This window comes from Natrix helvetica (genome assembly GCF_964273705.1).
Source record: "Natrix helvetica genome assembly, chromosome: 2".
NCBI classification, from domain to species: Eukaryota; Metazoa; Chordata; class Lepidosauria; order Squamata; family Natricidae; genus Natrix; species Natrix helvetica.
The window spans coordinates 137223378-137246835 of record NC_138552.1 but is presented as its reverse complement, the minus strand read 5'-3'; the positions used below and the strand labels follow the sequence as shown (position 1 = coordinate 137246835).

Genomic DNA, 23458 nt, shown 5'->3' with positions numbered 1-23458 from the left:
CTGTGATAGTAATTTAATTAAATGACTGAAAGGAAGCACTGCTTGCCACACAATGTATAGCTTATTACTGTATCATTCCATAAATCGTTTCTCTTGTTTTCCAAACTGTGCTTCGCTACTGATGTGAATAGGCTCTACAAAACACTCTACAAGGATAGTGTTAATCCAGTTTTTGAGATTAAATCATTGATACCAGCCCCTACAATTCTTTTTTTGCCATCACACTTTCATGTCATTTGGGCATTTCATCAGTAATTAATACCACAGCTCTTGAATTATGAAATATGACTTACTCTACTTGTTTTTGGTTAACCTCCCTAAGGTAGGGCTTAACATACAAAAATACATATTCTGGCATACAAATGAAATAAATGATTTACAGCCTGTTCATACAACATTTTACCATTTAAAAACACATACGACATTTTTCTGAGAATGAAATACCTTGAGATGCATCTTTGTGAAACAACATTTTATTAATATGCTACTAAAGAATGTATTCTCATTTGTAAGTTTTATAAAGTACTAATTTCAGCACATTCACTTTTATTTAGGCCAAGAAATTTTCTTTCTGTTAATATTTTTCTTATTGACAATGTATTTAAGATGAACATTTAAAAAAAGAAAAGAGAGAGGGTACATGTAGTCATCTAGTTGCAAAATTATGCTTCCAGTCATTCCGAAGGCTTGAATAAAAATATGAGAGAAATGGATGCATCACTGCCCTTCAAAGAAATTTTGAGAAGCTGCATTAATTGGATTTTAGAAATAAAAATCTCAACAGCTGCAGTTTCAAAGGGGAGAAATACATATATTATTTTGTTCTTTGGTTAATTTATGTTTCTGCACCATGTAACTAAGAAAAAGAGTTAGAAATCTGGATAAGGAAATGCAACATGGTTCTTTATGTCACATTTGAGTTTAGATTGTTCCCAGTGTTACGAATCCTTACATTTATGCCCAAGATACAAAAAGGCAGTTTTTAAAAAATATTTTCTATGAAAATCAAAATTTATCCAGCAATATAGAATGGTGCCCAACTTCAAGGTTTGTTCATTATTATTTAAACACGTTTCCAGCTCTGTATCAGCTCATCATTTCTGTATTACTTGATTCTGATACACCTTCACAACGCAAGGTTTCAGCCATATCTCTGCGGAAGATGGACATATTCTGGGTGAACCTGTAATCAAAGAGTAACATGTAAAATATCTTTCCTGTTAAATCGTTTAGAATAATATAATCTGATCCCTCAAACAAAAAGTGACAGAATTCCAAAAACAAAGATACAGATGTCTTTTTTTTTTGGCATCTATTATAAAATGATCAGAAATTACCAGTTACTGACATGGCACATCATTTTTTCACACCAGCCAAAGTCTCCTCATTGTTTCCCGAACACCCTTAGCATCATGGGTTGAATTATATTTTTTGTTTCAATAGGGTTTAAATTCTTTAAAAAAAATAATATATACGTTATTTATATTTTTATTCTACTTCCCAGGATAAGGTCTCTGAATAGCTCACAAAATAAAATATAGCATAAAACTGAATTTTCTGATGATATAATAAGGTTGAAACATTTTCCTTCTGTTCCTCAGACAGAGAGAACTGAACAGGGTTATGAAAGAATGTGCTTTCTTGAGTATATGCTTATCTTTACTGACAATTGAATCCATATGATTGTTCCTTATGTACCATATTTTTCGGAGTATAAGACGCACCAAGGTTTTGAAGAGGCAAATTAAAAAAAAGTTTTTGCACTCTGCAAACCTCCCAAAAACAGCCTGTTCCCCCCCCCAAAAGGCATGAATAGCCTTTATAGGGGGCTTGCAGAGTGCTCCTGGGGGGGTTCCCCCCCAAATGAGCAAAAACAGACTTGTTTTTTGTCAAAAGATTTGCATGCATAGCCTCCTGGGGGGGGGGAGCAAAATTGAGCAAAAAACGGCCCATTTTTCACTCATTTCTGCCCTCCCCAGCACCCAGGAGCTCTCTGAAAGCCTCCTACAGGCTCTGCATGGCCATTTTGGTGAGGGGGGCGGGGCTTCAGGAGGCAAAAAAATGCTGTATTCAGTGTATAAGACGCACCCAGATTTTCAGCCTCTTTTTTGAGGGAAAAAGTTGAGTCTTATACTCCAAAAAATACGGTACTTAATACATTTTATCTCCATAATTAAAAACTAGACTTTTTAACCCTCTATTACACCGTTGGAAACAAATTTTTATGTTAGTGCTGCTTCCCAGGCAATAATTGTATCACTTCTATGGCAGGTGTGGACATCTAGATCAGTGATGGTGAACCTTTTAGACACCGAGTGCCCAAACTGTGCGCATGCATGCCCAAATGGAAAGGTGTGTGTGCAGGCATGAACGTGCACACGCACTGACATGTGGGTGCACACGGGAGGACATGCACACATGCATGGACATGCACATGCATATGTGTAAACATGCAAGTGGACATGTGCGGACATGCGCAGCAGAGACCCGAAGACCAGCTGGTGGGCAGGAGGCTGGGCATCCCAACACCGGCAGCGCAGCAAGATCTTTTTCATTCGTGAGCTTGTTTTGCCGTTTGCAGGGAAACAAGCTCATGAAAGAAACGCCACGGAGATCTGACTAGGTCGATGGTGCACGTGCCAGCAGAGAGGGCTCTGCATGCCACCTCTGGCACACATGCCATAGGTTCCCCATCATGGACCTAGATGGTGTCCAGATGTTTTGAGCTACCATTTTCATATGTCTGAGGTACTATGGTCAATGGCCAGAGATTATTCAGCTGTTCTTCTGGAGGGCTCTGGATCGGGGGAATTTAACTTCAAAAGAGAATGAAATATTTTAGCAAAGTAACATGGCTTCCGGATGATCACTCATCTTACAGGCGACTTCTTATATTACCTGCTGAATGCCAATGCGGTTAATCTTTTCAATGTTATCACTTGCATTAAAATATTATGAGAACAACAAAAATAGGTCATATAACTTCTGGGAAGCTACTCTACAGAAAAGTGTTGAGTATAATAATATAATGTACATGTAATATAAAAGAATGAGAAATCACAGGGGATTTACTTTTTAAAAATGTAATATTTTCCCCATATGCCTGTCCTGTAGAATAAAAAGAGATGTCCATATTCTGAATCAAGTCTCTAGGTAAAGTGACTGGACCAATGGAATGAGATACTGTTAAGAGATCTTACAGGTGGAGGAATACCGGAATTGGAAAATTGGAAACGCCACTTATTTTAAATAGTTGCATCCCTTTAGAAAGAAAAGGTATATAGTTTTGGGATACTGGAGGTTCTAAGACAAGTTGCCCTGGCCAACTCACCACAGGATAATTTGACACAGGACAATTCAATGTTGTATTAATTGCTTTTTTCAGTTTTCTTATCGGTGACCATGTTTTCATTGAAATTATTGTAACACTTGTTATTTGAGGATTGATTTTATATTATTATTGGCCATGGTTTTGTTGAAATTAATTTAACTTTTGTATCTGTTGAATTGTCCTGTGGCAAGTTGTCCTATGGTGAGTTGTCCTGCAGAAAGTTGGCCATGTTGAGTTGGCTGTGGCCAGTTGTCCGGCTTCTGGAGTCATTATAGGAGGTCCTGGTGACCTTAAGACGAGAATACCTACTTCCAGACTTGGCAAATATATCAACTATATTCTTCCCTGAATACAGACTGTTTATCTACCTCACTGATGTTTATGTACTTGCAATCTCATGCTATATTAAATCTATATGGTTCAGAAGATGAAGCTGCTCTACGTATCTGATTATGCCCATATGCATCCATACTGAAGCACCTTCAATGACTGCCAACGATTTACCTAGGCAAGCCATGGTTTTGTTTTTTTAATATATAAGGCTTCAGAGAACACCTGCCTGATTTCTTTCACTATCAAAAACCTGGTTGAATCACCAAGTTCTTCACAGGAAGCTTTGCTACATTTTGTCAGCATGTCAACCTGAAATCACTTGAAGGCAGATCTTCTTGCTTGTATTCTTAGTCCTCTGGAACACATCTCTGCCCCCACCCCATCTCTTCCTCCCAAAATGTTGAGGAGCCTACATTCTTTTAAATACAGGTAGTCCTTGACATATAACTGTTTGAAGTTACGACAGATCCCTCAAAAGCTACTTAGGACCCAATTTTACAATTACAATGGCTGCAGCCCTTCTTGGTGACATGACTGCTGACCTGTATGGCCGTTTTCAGCATCTTGAGTTATGTAACCATGAAGGTTTTTGCCAGTTTTGGGGTTTACTTTTGGCTTCTGGCAACACCCGCCCACTAGGTTAATGGATTTGCTTAATGACTGCTACAAAAAAATGCTTACAATTGCAGTTGTAAGTCATCATATAACTGAACTCATCATATGAGTCCAGTCATATGATGACTTATAACTGCAATAACTTATAACTATAACTCTGGGCTCGATTACAGTTGTAAGTCGAGGAGCACCTATAGATGTTGAAGACATTTCCCCTTGCCATTCATGAATTCATTTATATGGTTTTACAACTATTTTAGGAAGGATAAAGATGTTTTAAATTAGGCTTAAAGACCCCATTTTAGAAACAGCAGTACAGAAGTATACATCCTCTTGAGAAAATATTTCCCAGTTGTCCATGAAGTTCCCTGGAATGGCTTTAGGCAGTCCTTTCTCAGGCTAACCGACATCACAGCATTTCTTCTGTGGAAGGAAGTAGGTGAAATTCCCCTCCCTCCCTCCCTCCCTCCGCCAAACCGCAAGACAGTGCCTTAAGCTTTCTAAGAAAATGCAGAATATAAAAGCAGTAAGTAATAAAACATGCCTGAATTTATAGCTTTTAACGTATGTTGTATAACCCCCCAAAATGAAAGTTAATGCATGCTAAATTTTATCATTTTACCTTTAGATATTTGTTTGTCTCACCTGTCTCTGTTTTTTACCAGCAGGTTTTGCTCGACTCCTTCCATTAGGTTTCTAAAGCACTGATGAAGGAACTCTTGCTTTTCAGAAGGCTGGCTGTTTATCAAACTTGCCCTTAATTCACTGAAATACTGACAAGACAATGGGCAAAATAATACAATAAAAATGACTGAATTTAGCGGATCAGTGATTGTCAAACCCTGACTACAAAGCAGTTCAGTTTGGGGAGAATGATTGCCTAATTTCCACTGCCTTTCAAGACGATATTGTTCTATGGCGGGAAAGATGTCTCAAGATGATTTAATCCAACTTATAGCACTGGGACATTCAGATAGATATTTTTCACCTATTAAGCCACATTAAAACAACAGCTTGAGAAAATATGTAGGTCCCTTGTATCCCAGTGCCAACAGGGCAAAAAGGACAAGATTAATGGAGCACAGTCCAGAAAGTGCTAGTTGCATTTAAGTCATACAAAAATTGAAAGACACCAAGTCAGAGGCAGAATTCTAAAAGATGGCTTATGCAATACATTAAATAAGAGGAATAGCAGGAGCATTCTTTTTATTTGGTATGTATTTATATCTAAGCACATATAAGATCTACTTATTCCTCATACAACATCCCTGTGGAGTAGCTTGAGTTAAGGAATGACCCAAAGGCAGCTTCAGAACCCGAATCTCCTCCAATCCAACAATAAAACCACTACTGCAGGAGTGGTCAACTTCAGGCCAGGCCATGGCCTGTTGGAAACTGGACTGTGCAAGTGTAAACCTCCATTTGCTCAAGTGGTGAGTGAAACCATCCGCCCCACCTCCCCGACCTGCAAAACTGGCAAAGTTGGGGACTGCTGTAATATAGCACACAAGCTACATAGGAAATTTTAGCACTTCTACAATTTCATTTTATTCCCTGGCATTAATGACTTCTTGTAATTGCACTTAATTTAAAAAAAAATAGAGCAATGTTTTATTAATATCAATCCAGAAATAATATCCTAGAATATTTCTAGATTAGAAATTTTGAAAATTAATACATGTGCTAATAACATTTCCGAAAACCAAGCACATCATCAACATGGTGTCCTCCAGTTGAACATAAATTTCCATAAACTAAAGTCAGCAATGTAAATGGAAAAGTTCATTATATAATCTACGGCAGAGTTCCTCCCTGTCACTGCACATTTTCCAGAAGGAAAACAAGCAATGTGCTTCCACGAAAATGCCACTAGCTTAAGAAAGATGTATCTCTACATAGCATCTAATTTTGCAACAAAACTGAAATAAACTGGCTCCAATTACCATACGAGTGGGTTTTTAAGGAAACGTAGCAGTGAATGTTACAAGCACATAGCACGTTTGCTGCTGGTTGTCACCCATATCTTCAATAAATAGATTTCTTAAAGTCCTCCGTCCCCACACCGCATTCTTAAATCAGGCAAACTCAGAATCTGCTCAGGATTTGTAGATAAATAATGCCATACAGATACATTTTACAATGAACCTGCTCCATGATCATTAGAATGCAATATTGTTCCAGAAGAAGGAAAATTGTGCTAGTCTCATATTTCTTACTATTCATGATTGCACAGCTATATTTCCTTGTGAAATATTTAATTCCTTCTTACACTAAAGCTGCTAAAATCAAAACCACATAATTAATATAGAGCCAGGCTAATATTTAATGCTATAAATCAGAGACATTGGCTAAACAAAAGTGTTGCCAAGAACAAGATTGGGAATGCATAAGACTACTTATTTCCACCTTTTATAATGATGCAGTGACTCAGGGCAGATAGAAAATGATTAGTTTTCCTCCCAAAGTAGGAAATATTGCTTCCATCTGTAAAGGATAATATTGTGATGTCATAAACTTTTTCTAAACACTGAATTTGCCCTTATTCCCTCTCAATCATTTTAAAAGAACTGCTTCTCGTATGGAGCTTGGATTTAAATCACAATAATACACCAAGAAGATGAATGACAGTGCTATTGGATATGGTTAAAATTGGATCCTTCAGCACAGGTGAATGATGAGACGGCGCTTCTATACTTGATATATTTTCTTCTTCTATTAGTTTCCTACCAGAGCTGGGATTTCAGTTTGAATTTTAATGTATGCGGCTGCTGCTAATCTTAGTGTCTTATATTTTCCCAGCACCATCTTATTGTATAGACAATTCATTCTCCAAAGCAGTAATGCACTGCCACTTGTGACTGCCCAGGAGATAAATAGATTTGGAATAAAGTCAGAACTTTCATTGAAGTATGGAGAACACTCCAGGTCAATATCATCAGAAACAATCCCTTAGCATCTGCTGCAAGCTTGTACATGTACAGAATAGCTGATATTGTATTGTACTCTACTGAAAGAAACAGGTTTCTTTCTGTTATCCAACTTCGGCTTGAAGTCCAGATGCCAAGTGCAACCCTCGCAAAACCCAATGATATGAAAAATACTGGAGCCATCAAGACCGAGTTTCAATGGCTAAAAACCACCCAAAGGTTTTAATGGTAACTTGGAAACTTCAGAATTTTTGTTGGGAACTGTTTTCTTTGCGAGGCTCAGGTGCGGGGAATTGATTGAATACAGGAGAGCATGGTGAAATATTTTGAAAAACACTCATTACATAGGAGAATCTGAACTATCCCCGGGACAATAACAAAATGAAGTGTAGCAAAGGTTTGGGATAAATACATATCAACATCAAAATATTAAAACAGGTTTATGCATACACTGAGTACAGTGAGTCTGCTTGCTCCATAAAAGGAAAGGAAAGGACACTTATTTGCAAAGCAGAAGAGTAAATGAAGAGGCTGCCCTGAGTATGTGAGATCATCTCCAATCTTACAAAACTATTCAACAATCAATATGAAGCATTTAAGAGAAAATATTGTGCAATACTGATCAACTATGGCAAGGTCTCATTAGCTCACAATTCCATAACAAAGGTAATACTATATGAAAGTATGGGCTGATGGCCAAGTTGCTACTTTACAGGATGATATCAAATTACAAATGATAATTTCTTAAGAACAATATGCTTTCAATCCTGAAGATCAAACTTTCCAGCCAGGTCATAATAAATTCAAATTGCTGCTAACCAATCATCTATAGTTCCTCTTTTAATTCTTGCTTAGCACGAGTAATTGATTTGTATTATTGGATTTTCCTTCTATCACTGCAGAAGAACAAGACTGTTCTGAGATGCAACACACAACATCTCAGCTCTAGGAGTTCTCATAGGAATTGTTGATCACCCTCCTCTGTTCTACATAATAACAGGCACTGGGTTGAAGCCATCTGAGCTAGAACCTACTTTGACCACTGAAATTTAGGATTGAAACTTTCCAATGGATGATCTATTACTGGAGATGAATGAGGATGTGCAATCTCCCAGCAGCTCTTAATATAATGGAAATTTTGGTGAGCTATCACAACAATAAAATAGTAGAAATAACAGCTATAAAATGCAGACAATGTCTTGTGATGTTCTGCATATGTGGAAATAAATGTTCATAAACCAAGTGTCATGATGCTCATCTTACACAAATCATATATGCTTATCTCATATTCAAGGAAGGCAATGGATTCAACAGCTTTTGCTATCAGCACAGGACATCATGAGTTCAAGTTTACACTTTTTGAGCATTTCTATTCAGATTCCCTTAAAAGGGGATACAGAATTCAGTTTGTTTTTTTTTAGCAGAATTCAGTGCTATGTCTACAAGTAGACGTGCCATTTATAGCTATGGGATACTTACTTTTTCATTGAGGAGAATGAGACCCAAGAGTGGTCTTGATACAGACCATTGATTTCTACAATCCTCAAAAATTATAGTGTTCATAAGGATGGACATCATCTGAAAGAAAGAAAGAAAGATTTTTTTTTTCCAGAAAAAAGTATGTGTTGAAATATTTAATATGCTCATTGTACATCTTTGACCACACTGCTGGAATTTTTATTTAGTATGAGGCTTAAAAAACAGACAGCAAAGCTCTTCTGGAATATACAAAATATTAAAGAGAGAATTCATAGACAAGGAATTATAAAAAATGATTATTCCTAAATCAGTCAGTAATCGCTTTGTTACCCTTCAGATAAATATTTGCACAGTCTATTAAGAGATACCGGATCAATTCTGGGCAGGATGCAGTTAAAGATTTTGAAGGCACTTTTATCATTGTCCATAATTTGCTTTGAAATTTTAAACACCTGCCTCCAAAACAGTATAAAACAAACAAGCAAAGAAGGCAGAACACTCACATGGACAGCACAGACAGCAGATAATGCTTAATCAGGTTTAGAGTATTACACTTATAAAATCTGTCCATTAAGCTGTAACATACTACTGTTATAAATAAAGCATCCAACCCAATATCAAACACAAAGAAAATGGGGAAAAACCTTAAATTATTTTTCCAAGGCCAAGAAGTAACAGTGAACTGAGTCCCTAGAGAACTAACCACACACTGCAAGCCAGACTGTAATAACTGCCCAAGAATAAGTCAAACAACATGTTTCACTAAATGAAAAGAGATATTCGGAGCCCTGCAAATCACTCAGAACAAGGAAATTATCAAAGATTACTTGAAACTTCAGCACAAAAAGTACACTGTAGAATAAAAGCAAGGCTTCACTTTATTGCTGCCGGTACATGTGGAGAGCAAGCCATTGTCCAAGCCCATAGCTTTTATAAAAAATGTGACACAATGGATTGTGTATGAAATATGCTAAAATGCCTTTTCTCTGTATACATACCCCAATATTAAAATAATTTTAATAATTTGCCTATGGAAAAATAAAGACATTTCTACATTATTTTGATATTAAATCTACTACAAAAGCTCAGATAAAAAAAGAATATACTTCTTGTTGCTTTCACATTGTATATGAATGCTCTGGCATTCCATCTATTAATTCATCCATTGTGGTGATTTACCTGAAAAAAACAACAAACCTTGGGAACATCTCTGACTATTTCCTACCACAATATCTTTAAATATGAGATTTCCCCCCAGCAATAATTTGTTTAAATCAGCTCCTTATTTGGGGATATAGACTAAACGGTCTCAGATTCTGGCTACATATAGGATATCTTTAGCTTGTTGGACTTCAACAACATGCTTAGGACATTGTGGCAAAAGGCCTCATGGATTGTAGATTCTAGGGAAAGTAATTCCATTTTAGCTGTGGTGGAAAATCTGAAAATGGAGAAGAAGTTGTTGGGGGTGGGTGGGGAGGTGGGGGTGGGGAGAAAACGATGAATTCTTCTCCAGTAAGTCATTTCCTGAAGGGGTCAGCTGGTAGACCAGGTCCAGAAATCCACTGCTTTAGCTAGCCACCTAAACTTCTCTCTGGGTACACTCGATCCAGCTTTGCACTAGATCAGGGGTGTCCAAACTTGGGAACTTTAAGACTTGTGGACTTCAACTCCCAGAATTCCCCAGCCAGCATGGCTGGCTGGGGAATTCTGGGAGTTGAAGTCCACAAGTCTTAAAGTTCCCAAGTTTGGACACCCCTGCACTAGATACTGCTAAGAATCAAGCTTCCTTTCCAATTGTTATAAACACTTTCAGTCAGCCCAGGTTATAAACTGCTCTTAACCAGAGGCAGGAGAAACAAAATTAACCTGCTGACTTTTATGTCTTCCAGGTACTCCTTTTAATTTCCACACAAATGCACGCCACAAAGTCTTGGATCATCACAATTTACAGTAGAACCTCTGATCACGACCATGATTCGTTCCATAACTTTAATCACAACCCGATTTGATCATGACCCGAACCTAACCAAAATTAATGCAGCGGCCACAAATGGAACGCTGTTGTTTGTAAATGAACAACAAGAAATTTGGCCCTTACAAAAAAAAAACACCACGATTTGGTTGTGGTCAGAAGCGTTCATGACCAGAGGTTCTACTGTATATGGCGCCATGTTGCCACCAAAACCAATGTAACTGGGAATAGTTAAACTGCGAGGGACTCATTGGAATCATAATGCTTGTTTGAGGAGGAGAAAGAAAGAAAGAATCTAAGAGAACAAACCATATAAACCCCCTGGGATTTATGGGGGGAAAGTTACTTTGGCCTCTTTATTTTAGTTTCAATGGAACGAAGCTAATTTAAACTGGGACCTGAAGATTTCCAGATGAAGAAACTTTAAGATTTTTTCTTCTATGATTCCAATTTACCCTTCAAGCCGAAGTCTCATATATTGAGATGATAGTTTTCTCTCTACTGGTGGATCAGTGAAAAGTGCAAAGGGGTTGGTCTAGATGACTTTGAAGATCTCTTCCAAATGTATGGATCTATGTCACTTGGAAGCTCATGCAAATCAAAACGGCAAGTCTTTAAAGACCTACCTAAGGAAAGGAAAGTTACTGGTGCTTACTTTTCAGCACAAGTGGGAGAGATTAAGAATTCAACAATGGGAGGTGTGGTTGCCTCTGTCTGCACAGAGTATTGACCAATTTCATTGTCTATTTTGAAATTGGCTTGGATGGTTGTTTCTTAAGCTGGCTTCATTTCCAACTGATCTTAGACAAGCAGTGTAAAATTTGTCTCTGATGTATAGAATTTAGAAGCTGCTTAGTGAAACAGAGTGCTTGTTTCATCCTGCAGCGTTTTCATTGTTAAAGAATTTCAGGTCTAGGAAAGAATCTCCACCATTTTCAAAAGATGAGCAGGAAACAAACAGTAGGCAAGGCATCAATGGCTTGAATCTAAAGCAGAATTCATAATCTTCAAAATCTGCCATTGCTTTTTATATGCAATACTAGCATCCAACGGTCTACGAGATAAAGTGTTCACTGTGATTACCCATGAAATTTAAAAGGGTCCTGAACGAATATCTGATTTTGTGTATCAGCATCTAACTTTGCCCAATTTTCTGAAGCGTCCAGTAATATAGTTTGTTTTGTAAGAAATATATAAATTTAAGAGAACATCACACACAAGAAATGTTTTGCTCCCCTTTATTATGAGCTTAATACAAAGCTAAATGTGAATTCAAAGATTGCTGCTGGCCTGTGATTTTGTCAGGGTGGATAACTAGGCAAGCTGAACTATAAACTGGGGGAGTGGGCGGTGGGCGGTGTTAGCTCAGAGAAAATATTAAAAGCAACACAAGGTAGATGCAAAAAGAGACTAGCCAGGTGCCCACCCATTTACTTAGGCGCCAGTCTCCAAAATAACAGGAATATATAATTGCATAGAAGACTGTGTTGGAGATAAAGCAGGAGGCTCACAAAAATTAAATTTATGTATTTTGCATAAATTATGTAAGCAAAGTATTTATATCTTTTATTTGAAAATATCCCCAAGATGGAATGCAATAATAAAAATATTCAGAGTAAAATAAAAAGGCAGACTAGAAATAAAAACAGGGTATGGGTAAACTTACACATCATAGTAACAGCAGAATAATTTGTCCAGCTGGCCTAAATTCATCTCTATTGGAATCATAATTTGAATTTACCAAACCTGAATCAGAAATCTGTTTTGAATGTTCTTTATAAGTAATATTTTTAAAAAAATCAAGAAAGAAAAACAAATGATTAAATGATAAATACGATTTTAGACTTTCGCCAAAGTCCAAAGTGAGTTTTTTAAGTGTCAGGTTAGCATGGCTACCTGATGTGTCATGGAGGGTAGGCTATTCCACAAAAGGATACCACCTCAGAGGAAAAGTGACAATCCAGATGTTGTAGCAGGCCATTGTTCCAAGTTCGTAATAGCTTCCAGGAAACTAATTATGGTAAATTGAAGACAAACCTGCTATTTTGGGAAAATTGTAATCAATGGAGAATATGAACAAAATTTAGAAACAAATGAACATTTGTATGTGTGTGTATGTATGTACAGGGTTAACATGGATCATTTTAAACCTGAGTTAGTACTCGGATGTTTTTGCTATAAAAGAGGAGGGGAGAAAGATGCCATTGTACGTTGCTTTTCAATATACAAGATAAGGGAGGTAATAACGGAGCTTTCTTTTGCTCCACTTAAACCTTGGAGAGGGAGAGCACATGCCATGTCTAATTTTGAGTATAATATTTTATGAAAGTACCAACAAATTCAAAAAGATTCTGATGAAGGCAACAATGATAAAAGGTTTTTTGAATAGTTCATAAGTCAAGAAAACCTGAAGGAAATGAAAAATTTGAATTTATTGTCTGTCTTTTTCATAGGTGAATGATCCAGAATTGAGCATTGCCCTCTGGATTGAACTTGATGAAAGGTAGGTCTCTTTACTCCAGAAAAAAAGGTCAGTTTCTCTGGTAAAATAGAGTGAAGCTTTAGATATATGGGAGAATTGAAGTCAAACATGTCATTAGCAGAGTATAAAAGGTGACATTTTTTTAATTGCAAACTATGTAAGTAACTCCTAGTGCACTCTATTAACATTGCATTTTATAATCCTTCCAGACTAATCAGATTACTGTATTTTAATCGCTGTGTATAGATATTCTCATTCCTACCCAGTATGATAAAGATGTAAAAGCATATCATGTGTCCATCGTTCACAATTAGCAAATAAGTTCAAGCTCTTCACCCAAACTATCACTAGCTGAAACAGAAATAAAAATAACAGCTTCTGCAATGTGGATCCTCATGTACTGATCACTGTAAGTAAACCTCTGTCTCAGGAGCAGCCCATATTTACACACGCACACGCACACACACAGTATTTAGAAACCACCCATCTCCATCACAGAGTGACTCTGATATAGTTTGTGTTAGGCATCTCAGGGTAACTTCCTCAAGTTAGACAGGCTAGCTGTTCACAAACAAACCTAGGAAAACTCTACTTAGGACCTCAAAGACCAGCTTGGATAGACACCAGTATGATACTGTATAAATCAGTATGAGACAGTTTAATATGTTCAGCACTCCATTCTTCAATTCCCTATTAGTACATATTAACAATTGCACCAATCACAAACTGCTGTGCATAGTTCCCAGGCATTGTTCATCACCGAGCAACCTTATTTGATTGACACTGGTTGTGGGATTACATGCAGTCGGACCGGGTCAAAGTAGATTTTGAATGAGGCCCAAATTCAAGGACTTTTCTTTGAAAATTGGTTGAAAGAGACAGGCATCATTAGCACCTCTAAAACAACAACAAATTATATAGTACAGGGAATGAAAGCCCCAGCGGTCACTGGACTTCACTGGTATAGCACTTCAGAAAATAGATGGAACTCACATGATATAGTGCCAATGTGAGTATCTGCTGATGTTTCTATGATCCTAGCAACCAATTTCATACCTGAATTCCATACACAGTAAACAAAATGAAGCATTTCATCTATAGGCAAGTAACAATGGCTTCTGGCAAATATTTCCTGAAACAGATTAATTTGGAATTGCCCTGCTTGCTAGCTATAAGCTTCTTTGGTCATTAAAGTGTACGTTAATTCCCCCCCCCCAAAAAAAAACCCCTTCACTCTTTTACATTTCAATGTTTATTTCTATACCTATTATCAGAGAATCAAGAAGTAAGGTTTGTTTATTTCATCAATAATTTCCTAAAATTTCCCCAATAATTTAAACACTCTTGATGCTGAAATTTCCTACCTACAGGAAATATTTATGACAGGTAATAGATGATAGAAAAGTATCTATTGAATGTTTTGTGGGGAATTAACAAAAAACTGTAGAGTTTGTCCAATATCTTTATAGAAGAAAATAAAATGACAATTTTACATAAAATGTGTAATTCTATACTCTATTGTTCTTGCTATTTTGCACTCAATCCCTATTCAATCAGCCTTGGTCCTTCAAGCCTGAAATCTGTCCAGCTCAGAGCTAAAACATTTCTCTTCTAACCAATACAGGCAAAAACAAAACAGAACAGAACAAAACCAAACTCTCCTAGCAGACTGAAGAAGATCCAATTTCAATCCCTGGCAACTTAAAAAAAAAGTGTGTGTGGGATCTCAGGGGTAAAGATATCCCTTTGCCTGAGGCTTTGGAAATCTGTTGCCTGTGTCTCAGACAATACTGGGCAAGATGGACCCAACAGAATGTGCATATGGAACCATTATTTAATTTAGCACCTTTAATACTCAGAGAAAAAGTCTCCCTGTAACCTTTGTCTCATCCGTTTGTTTCTACGGTATATAAAGATAAAAGTGGCACTCCGTCTTGCATTACCTTGTACAATTGTAACGTGTCATATAAATAAAGACCTTTGTACCAAAGTAGAGAATATTTTATAGAGGATAATCAAAAATTTCCAGTGTAAATCTTGAGAAAGAACATTATGTCATCTTTAAGTCAAACCAGCTAATAAGCTGATTTCAACCAACCAACCAACCAATCAAATTTATACACCACCCAGCTCACTATATAAATGACTGGTAGATTTACAATAAAAGAGAGCATAAAACAAATGAAAAATATACAAATATTGTTAAAAGATGAAGAGGGAGTCCTCAAGGCACCAGCCACCCCAAGGGCTGTATACCACTCTTGGATCCCCATGATAGTTGGCAGAGCTAAGTCTTAATGCTCTTCCAGAAGGCTAAAAGAGGGGGGGAGGTGTGTTTAAGTTCTGTAAATCACTTTAGATGTAAGAAGTCCTTATTTTAAGCAGCACTTTATTTATATTTTCACAGATATACAGTAGTAAGTGGGAAGGAGTTAGTAAACAATGGATTCAAAAAGAATTGCAATTCAGAAGGTTTAGATTTGCAGAAAGCAAATCTATCAATGGAACATAGATAATTAGAATGGAAGAGAAAAAAACAACAGCAATCACCATCAGTTTTTGTCCTTTCCCCCCAAATTAATGAAAGAACTTCTGGTTCAACAATGGAATGACTTAATGGTGGATTATTTGAATAAGCAAAGGAAGAAAGACAAAATTAGGATCCTTAATTTAAAAAAAAAACCAATTTCACCAATGGAATTGTGGTTTGATGTTAAGGCACAAAAACTAGAGACAAACTGTCACAAAGAAGTACAATAAAATCTGTTACATCTTTGAAGGACCTTTGTCCTCTTTACAATTTTAAAACAGAAGTAAAAAACCTGAAGTCCTCTTTTTAACTTTCAACACTTGCAAGACATTCTTGTAGCTTCAGAGGTCCTCAAAATTAATTAAAAACAACATGTTGTCTACCTGCTTTTTTAAAAAAATTGCATTTGCATTAAAGCAATGCTGTGCACACAAAGCACACAATTTAGGGCAAAAATATGAGCTAATATCCCTTTCTGAAATGGAAAAGATATGATAGCTAGGAGAAGGCAATTTAGATCAGAGAAAATAGACAATACAGCTCTTTTTCCTGCTCATTAATCCTCAAATGATTTGTTCCAGAATCAGGATCCAAATCTGTATTTTTAAAGAAAAGATCCAATCACTCCTCCACTTTGAGTATTTGTTTTCTGCAAGAAAGTAATATGAAGCATATCATTTGCACGCAATATATAATTTGACCTGTATGCCCTTAAACTTTCCATCTTTCCCACTTCCAAGATGTATTGGAACTGCAGTTTCCAGAATTCCCAGTAAAACCATATGAACAGATTGCTTAAAAGTATGTTTTTATTTTAGCCTTAACTATACTGAAAAGTTGGAAGAACCTAGCAGTTCAAAAGCATGTAAAAATGCAAGTAGAAAAAATATGAACCACCTTTGGTGGGAAGGTAACAGTATTCCATGTGCCTTAGTCATGCCAGCCACATGACCACGGAGACTTCTTCGGACAGCGCTGAGGCTCTTCGGCTTTGGAACGGAGATGAGCACCAACTCCTAGAGTCAGGAACGACTAACACGTATGTGCAAGGGGACTGGGCTTGAAAAGGACATGGCTATCAGGCTTCTCCCCAACAAGCTAGACTGAAATCAAATGAATAGGTATATTAGAAATTTAAGAATTTCTTGTGTATTATAGAAATAGCTCTATATCAAATGCTTGTTTTACTTTCACTATATTCTATGTTCAAATTCTTGTTCCTGTTTCTCCTGACTTTATATAAAGGGTTGAAACTGAAACTCTTTTGGATGGGATAAGCATTTCTTATTTTCAGTAACATCCATTTCTGGTCTCTCCGTCTATCTATCTGTTCTGTTTGTGTGAGAATTATCTCTGTTTATCACTTTTTAAATGTATTTTGAATGCAGAAAACCTAGCATCTCTAATTAAAAGGATGAAAGACAAAGCACACCGAGGCTTTAATCTTAAAGGACTCTATATTCTTCCCACAATGCTAGGTAGTTGAGGTTAAAATAACTTTAGTGTAACTGAGATGACTTTTTTCTACTGATACAATCATAGCAAGAAAAGAACAGGCACAACTGCAAAGTGTTCCTGGGAGTGTAAAAGGAATAGTGAGACTGGCATTTGTATAACTATGCAGAAAAGATTGCTCACCTCTGGACGAGATGGGAAAAAAATATCAGACCAGATGTAAGGCAATTATAATTGCACTTCCCAATTATTTTCTTCCTTGATTCAGGAAGACATTTAGAAAATAACGCTCAGACTTAGTTATGTCTCTCAGTTTACGTTATCAAATAATATATAATGGTATTTCTTTACTGATTAAAAAGCTAGTACTTTATCATCCTTACATTTTATTACAGAAACTACAATATTGACAGCTGGCAAGCCCTTGAAAGAGCTGACAAGGTATTAAAGCAAATCTTTAATCTGAACGTAAATCCATCTGAAATGGGGAGGCAGGAAATAGAAGTGTGACTTCCTTAAAAACGATAGCTATAATCTATCTGTTGCACATACAAACAAGTCTTGAGAGATAGAGCTTATAGTAAGACAAGACTTAGGTGCTTTTGCTGCTGTGTTAACTCAGCTCAAGAGAATATTGCTGAGACTTCCTCTTATGAAAGTGAAGAGAGTTGTGCCCGATTGGGCCACATGCATAGAACATAGAATAATCGTTGGAAGGGACCTTGGAAGTTTTCTAGTCCAACCCCTTGCTCGAGCAGGAGACCTTATCACCAGCCAGTGACGGCTAACCTTTTTGTCCTTGCGTGCCAAAAGCGCTTGTGCATGCCCACACCCATAATGCAATGTGCGTGCAACACCCCCGTGTGCTCTGCCCCAGGCAATGCATATGTGACCCCCCCCTGCGCTCCCCCCGCCTCCCTGAAGCCTCCTGGGACCAAAAATGGGGTGGGGGGGCACCCGCCCACGCTTGTGTGCATAACCCCCTCCCCCCACATATGCACGCCCCCCACCCTCTGTGCGTGCATGCGTGCATATTTCCTGCATGCCCAGAGACCTGAAAATCAGCTGGTCGGCGGGAGGCACGCGTGCATGCGCAGTGAAGCTGAGCTGGGGCGACAGCTTGCATGACCGCAGAGAGGGCTCTGTATGTGCCACAGGTTTGCCATCACGGCCCTATACCATTTCAGATAAATGGTTGTCCAATCTCTTTTTTGAAAGTCTCCAGTGATGGAGCATCCGCAAACTCTGAAGGCAAGTCACTCCATTGGCTGATTGCTCTCATAGTTAGGAAATGTCTCCTTAGTTCTAGGTCACTTTATTTTATTTATTTTAGTTCTGGTTGCTGGTTTTGTGGTTGCTTCATGATGATATTCATTGTGAAGCAACACAAAATCAGATTATTATTATTTTGCCTTTTGAAGGAATAGAGGTAAGGCTACGTAAAGACATGCATGATCTCAGTAGCAGAACCAGATGTGGGAAAAGAGGAAAGGTTATGTACAGACATGCACATTTCAGCCATGATCTCAAGTAGCTGGTTATCTTTTAGCCCATTATCTCCCTGAGCAGAGACAGGCCATATCAGGGAGTTATGTGAGATTCAACCTTGGCTGGGATAGCCTTCTGGATTCACAAGGGAAAAATGAGGGAGTAAACAAAAAACAATACTGTTGCTTTCTGTGCTTTGCTTGTTAAAACTGTATAAAAGCCAAATAAACTCTGCGTAAGGCAGACAGACATTTTGGACACCACTGCTTGATGGATTTCTGAAAACCTACAGCCTTTTTGCTCTTATCTATTCAAAATCGTACCCAAACTGTTTGGGTAAGCAAAACTGACAGATGTTTCCAAACTTTGTATCTATCTGTGATTTTCAATGTGCAGATTTTTCTCCCGCAAGGCTGGAATAACTGATGACATAAAGGATTCGGTGAATAGTCGATTGGGGTGTTGTTTGGCGTTCTTCAACCTGAAAATTCACAGAAGTCATTTCCTGACAGCGCATTAATGTTACATATTGGAGGTTATGATGAATTTGAGGTTATGGTCAAACATTTTTCTCCTTTGGGCAATGCAAGCATAAGCCTTTGTTGAAATTACTCCCTATGTGTCTGCACTGAATTTCCATGGATTGGAGAGCATTGTGTCTTTGGACAATCAGTATCATGTGATTAATGAGAAGGGGGAAAAAACCATAATCCGTTACAAGTGTCTCTTGAGAGAAGAAAAGGTGCAGGCAGACTATTCTTTTGAAGACCAGCCTGTTATGCCCTTTCTAATCATGGACTTGGCAGCAGGGTCATAGAAAAGCATGTTTTTAGACAACCAATCACTTTGTATCTGTCCCTAAACTTCTGCTGGAACCTCTCTTATCCATTTTACTTATAACTGGTTACAGAATCTATGCCATCCTTTTTCAGTACATGATAGGAACTTCTCTACTTTTTTCTATTAGAAATTGTTCTGAGAAAGATTATGTTTATCAGGTTGCTGAAACCACAAGTTTTTTCAAGATGGCACCTTCCAGGTACTCTGGACTACAGCTCATCATCTGGCTGGGCTGATATTAAATGCAGTGCCTCAATTAAGGTACAATATTGTGGAATACATTTTTCAAAATAAGAGTAGGAAGAGAAAGAATGTGGGGATTACTTTTCCTGTCCATCTCATAAGTTCTTACTTTGTAATGATTCCTATTTGGAATCAATTTTTAAACTTATTCATTTTCTTATATACAACTAAGTATTACTAAAAACTATGATGCTTAATAAGATTCAGCAGATCTGCCTAAGTTTTAAATTTCTTATTGAGCAAAGAGGCTCCCAAAGGATCATCACTAAGCAAGGTAGTATTTAGGAGACATGCTGGAAATTTGAATTTCTCAATGCATCCACTTATAGTGTCTTCGCTTTAAAACTGTTTTTAAACACTTTGTTCTAAATCTTGCCCTGTGACTAACTTGCAACTTGCAACATTTTTATAAAATGACTGCTGAGGTACTTAATCAGAAAGATGAAATACAGACATCATGAAGTTGGCAATCACACCTACATATTGCACAATAAAAAGTAATCATATTTTTTTTTTCATTTCATGTAATTCCACATAATTTTGCATTACTATCTAACAGAAGGATTTAAATCTTCCTGGATATTTCTTTTTTCTGTAACTACTATACTAATGTGCTCATCTTCTTGGATTTCTCTGATTAGCTGATGTTCATGAAAATGTTTACTGCAGAACAGAATATTGTTCTTCATGGCAAGAGAAAGTTGATTGACTTTCTGTGAATTCGTATGAAATGAATTAAACAAAGGCTTCTATTTTTGCTGCTCCAATGACAATACAACCCCACAGATACTGAACATAACTCAGCAGCAGAGTCCTCCTCTACACCAGCATGCATAGTTTATGTAATGCAAAGAAAGATACAAGGATGTCAGACGAGTTATGGAATCCTACAGTGCCTTATTCAATAAATACAAGCTAAGATACTACTCAACCTTGGGAACATTGAGAAATGTGTGGCCACTCACTTCAACATGCTGGCTGGGAAATCCCAGGAGTTGAAGTTCAAACATCTAAAGTTCCCAAGGTTGAGAAACAATTTGGTGGGATATGAGCCGTGGTGCTGCAATGGTTAGAGTGCAGTACTACAGGCTACTTCTGTTGACTGCTCAAGGTCGACTCAGCCTTCCATGCTTCTGAGGTGAGTAAAATGAGGACGCAGATTGTTGGGGACAATATGCTGACTCTGTAAATTGCTGAGAGGTCTATAAAGCACTGTGAAGTGGTATATAAATCTAAGTGCTATTGCTATAAACAGAGGAACAAAAATAGGTATGGCTGCTTTTTAAAATTATATATTTTTGTTTCTTCCTTCTCTCCTTATTTCCTACACAATAGCCTGTGGGGGACCACAGTTGGCAAAGTTCAAAAACCACTCACAAATATTCATGGGAAATTTGTAGTCTTGGAGACATAGATCACTTATCCGTATTTAAGGGATTCAGCAGACAGATTCAGCAGATTTCACTTTAAACTTTTATTCATTCTGAGAGTGAAAGAGAGACAGGTAGTGGGATGAAATGTAATATAGGAGTAACTTAAAATACTGGTTTCCATAAATTTAATATAGGCTTTTAAAATCAGAAATTGGTTATGTATTACCTATATGATGATGTCACCTATACAGAACGGCTCCATTTAAAACAGAAAAAATATTCAACAATGGTCAGCTAATTAAAACTGTCTAGGAATGAAAGATGCAATTTTCCCATGCAATTTGTTTTTCAGACACTGAATATGAAATCTCATATATACATTTTACAAAATAAATAACAATCTTTGTTTTTAGAGGAAGGCAGATTAGTTGTTTGAGAGCAGGGGAGTATGGTCAACAGTTGAAGTAGAATTCAATTAAATGTTCAACTTGCCATTTGGTCACATCCACTGTATTCTGGAGTAAAAATGGAAATAGCTTTGACTGTTTCAAACTTTTCATTACCTTCAGAGGAGAGAAATAAACTTGTAAAAAAAGACCCAGGTTAAAACAAAACAAATTTTGCTATGCCAGCCCTATTAGAATTATAATTTCATCAAGAAAACCTACAGAGAAAACTCCCATTACCGAGTTAACAGGAAGGAACTGTATTTCTTAAATTCTTTGCACTTAGTATTCCTCCAAATGTACTATCAAAATCAAGCAGTGCATTATAAATATGCAACAAAGTTACAAATAAGATGCAAACACTAGCATCCTAATGTTTTCATTTAATTACCCTTGAAACGCATTCTATTTAATATTCATTACTCAAAAGCCAATTTAAAAGGAAAGAGGTGATAGTACTTATTCAGAAAGACATGCTTTCATTCACAGCAATAGTTATCTAATATACAGAAGTTAATAAAGCAGATTAATCTACAAGTCCCTTTAAGCCATCACTGAGTTTAGAACAACTGCCTCTTTGACCTTTAACCCTCCTGCTGTGCACCAGTAGCAGGTGCCAGCTGCGCTAAAATGACGGCTGACGTGGTTGAACGCAAAGGTCTTTTCTTACTTTGCTTCGACCAGCAGTTGACCCTATAGGAGCAATTATTTCCTCTGCGGGCCTAAAGGGTACGAAAACCAGAAACTGATAAACAAAAAGCATATAGACACCAGCTGCCTAGCCTGAGGGTACACCTCGTCCCATTGACACCTCTAGCAACTTTTTTTTTGAAAGCCGAATTATACACTTTTTTTGTCTCCATCCATACGGACTTTGCCACAGTTGTGAACGTCACTCCTGCTGCCCACAAAACTGTATTGTTAACTGTTTCATATGCTTCATTTAGACAGTAATGGTCCTATCAGAATGATTTAACTCCGTGTTTTAAGGGATGCAAATGATTTAAGTAGCTAGAACAATGCACAAAAAGACTCTGGAATAAAATAGCAGATTATTCTGTAAACATTTGTGCTCATCATTTAGGTATGTTGTAATTTTACCCAATTTTAAGTGGCATAAGTTGAAAGACATTTGTCTTATATCTGCATCAAACCTTCTGGAACTATTGTTTTGTATACAGGGTTACTCTGTCAAGATGAGTAAGAAATGTAAATTGTTTTAAGTGCAAAAGTAGAGCAATCGATATATAACAATTTACATGTATTGTCAAGGTTAGTTTCTTTAAAATTATTGATGATATTAAACTATCAATCAATAGCTGAAAAGCCCAAATTAATGTCAAACAATAAAATAAATGGCATTGGGATTGAATTTTCAATATGGTGCTTCATTCAATATGGTGCTTTTTCTGGCTCTGTAATCACTCAAATCTCAGTTGATTTGGCCCACAGCAGTAATATTTTTGTTCTTCATTTTAAAAAAAAATAATAACACTGGTTTACATAATTAAATCCAATAAAATTGTAAACAGAGATACGATATCCTAAAACCTAATATGATACCACCTTAAACATGTTTATAACATAAACAGGTATAGCTGCCATCCAAAGATTATTAAGCATCCAAAGATGCAACTGCCTTTTGGGGTTTTAAGGCTTACAGTATTGTGTTGTTAGATTGTGTTTCTTTACTTTAATTTACATATGTGAAAGTTTACCCACCGATTTTCCCCACATTATCTCAAGTATGAGAATTACATCTTTTTTTTTTTCTTAGTCTAAGGGACATCTTTTTGGACTGAGCTTCATGGGAATTCATGGTATAATTTTCTAACCTAACTCCAGTGTTGTGTATAAGTAATATTAAAAAGCAGGGAGAACATCCTCAATTTAGAAGAGAGCCTGGACTGACATTACTCTCTTCATGTAAGCTCATACTAG

At 37.0% G+C, this 23458-nt stretch overlaps 1 protein-coding gene across 3 annotated transcripts in view; it reads right to left on the bottom strand.

The window, feature by feature from the left end:
* Nucleotides 1–466: 466 nt before the first annotated feature.
* RANBP17 (RAN binding protein 17) overlaps nt 467–23458 on the bottom strand; it is a 195032-nt gene continuing 172040 nt past the window's right edge. For 2 of the 3 annotated variants that reach the window (XM_081944687.1, XM_081944685.1), the window contains exons 26-28: nt 8686–8784; nt 4925–5052; nt 467–1183 (exon numbers count right to left, since the gene is read on the bottom strand). In XM_081944687.1, the coding sequence (XP_081800813.1) occupies nt 1087–1183; nt 4925–5052; nt 8686–8784 (324 nt within the window). In that variant the 3' untranslated portion in view covers nt 467–1086. Of the gene's footprint in view, nt 1184–4924; nt 5053–8685; nt 8785–21372; nt 21635–23458 lie in introns of those variants that run through there. The other variant, XM_081944686.1, reaches the window with a different exon arrangement.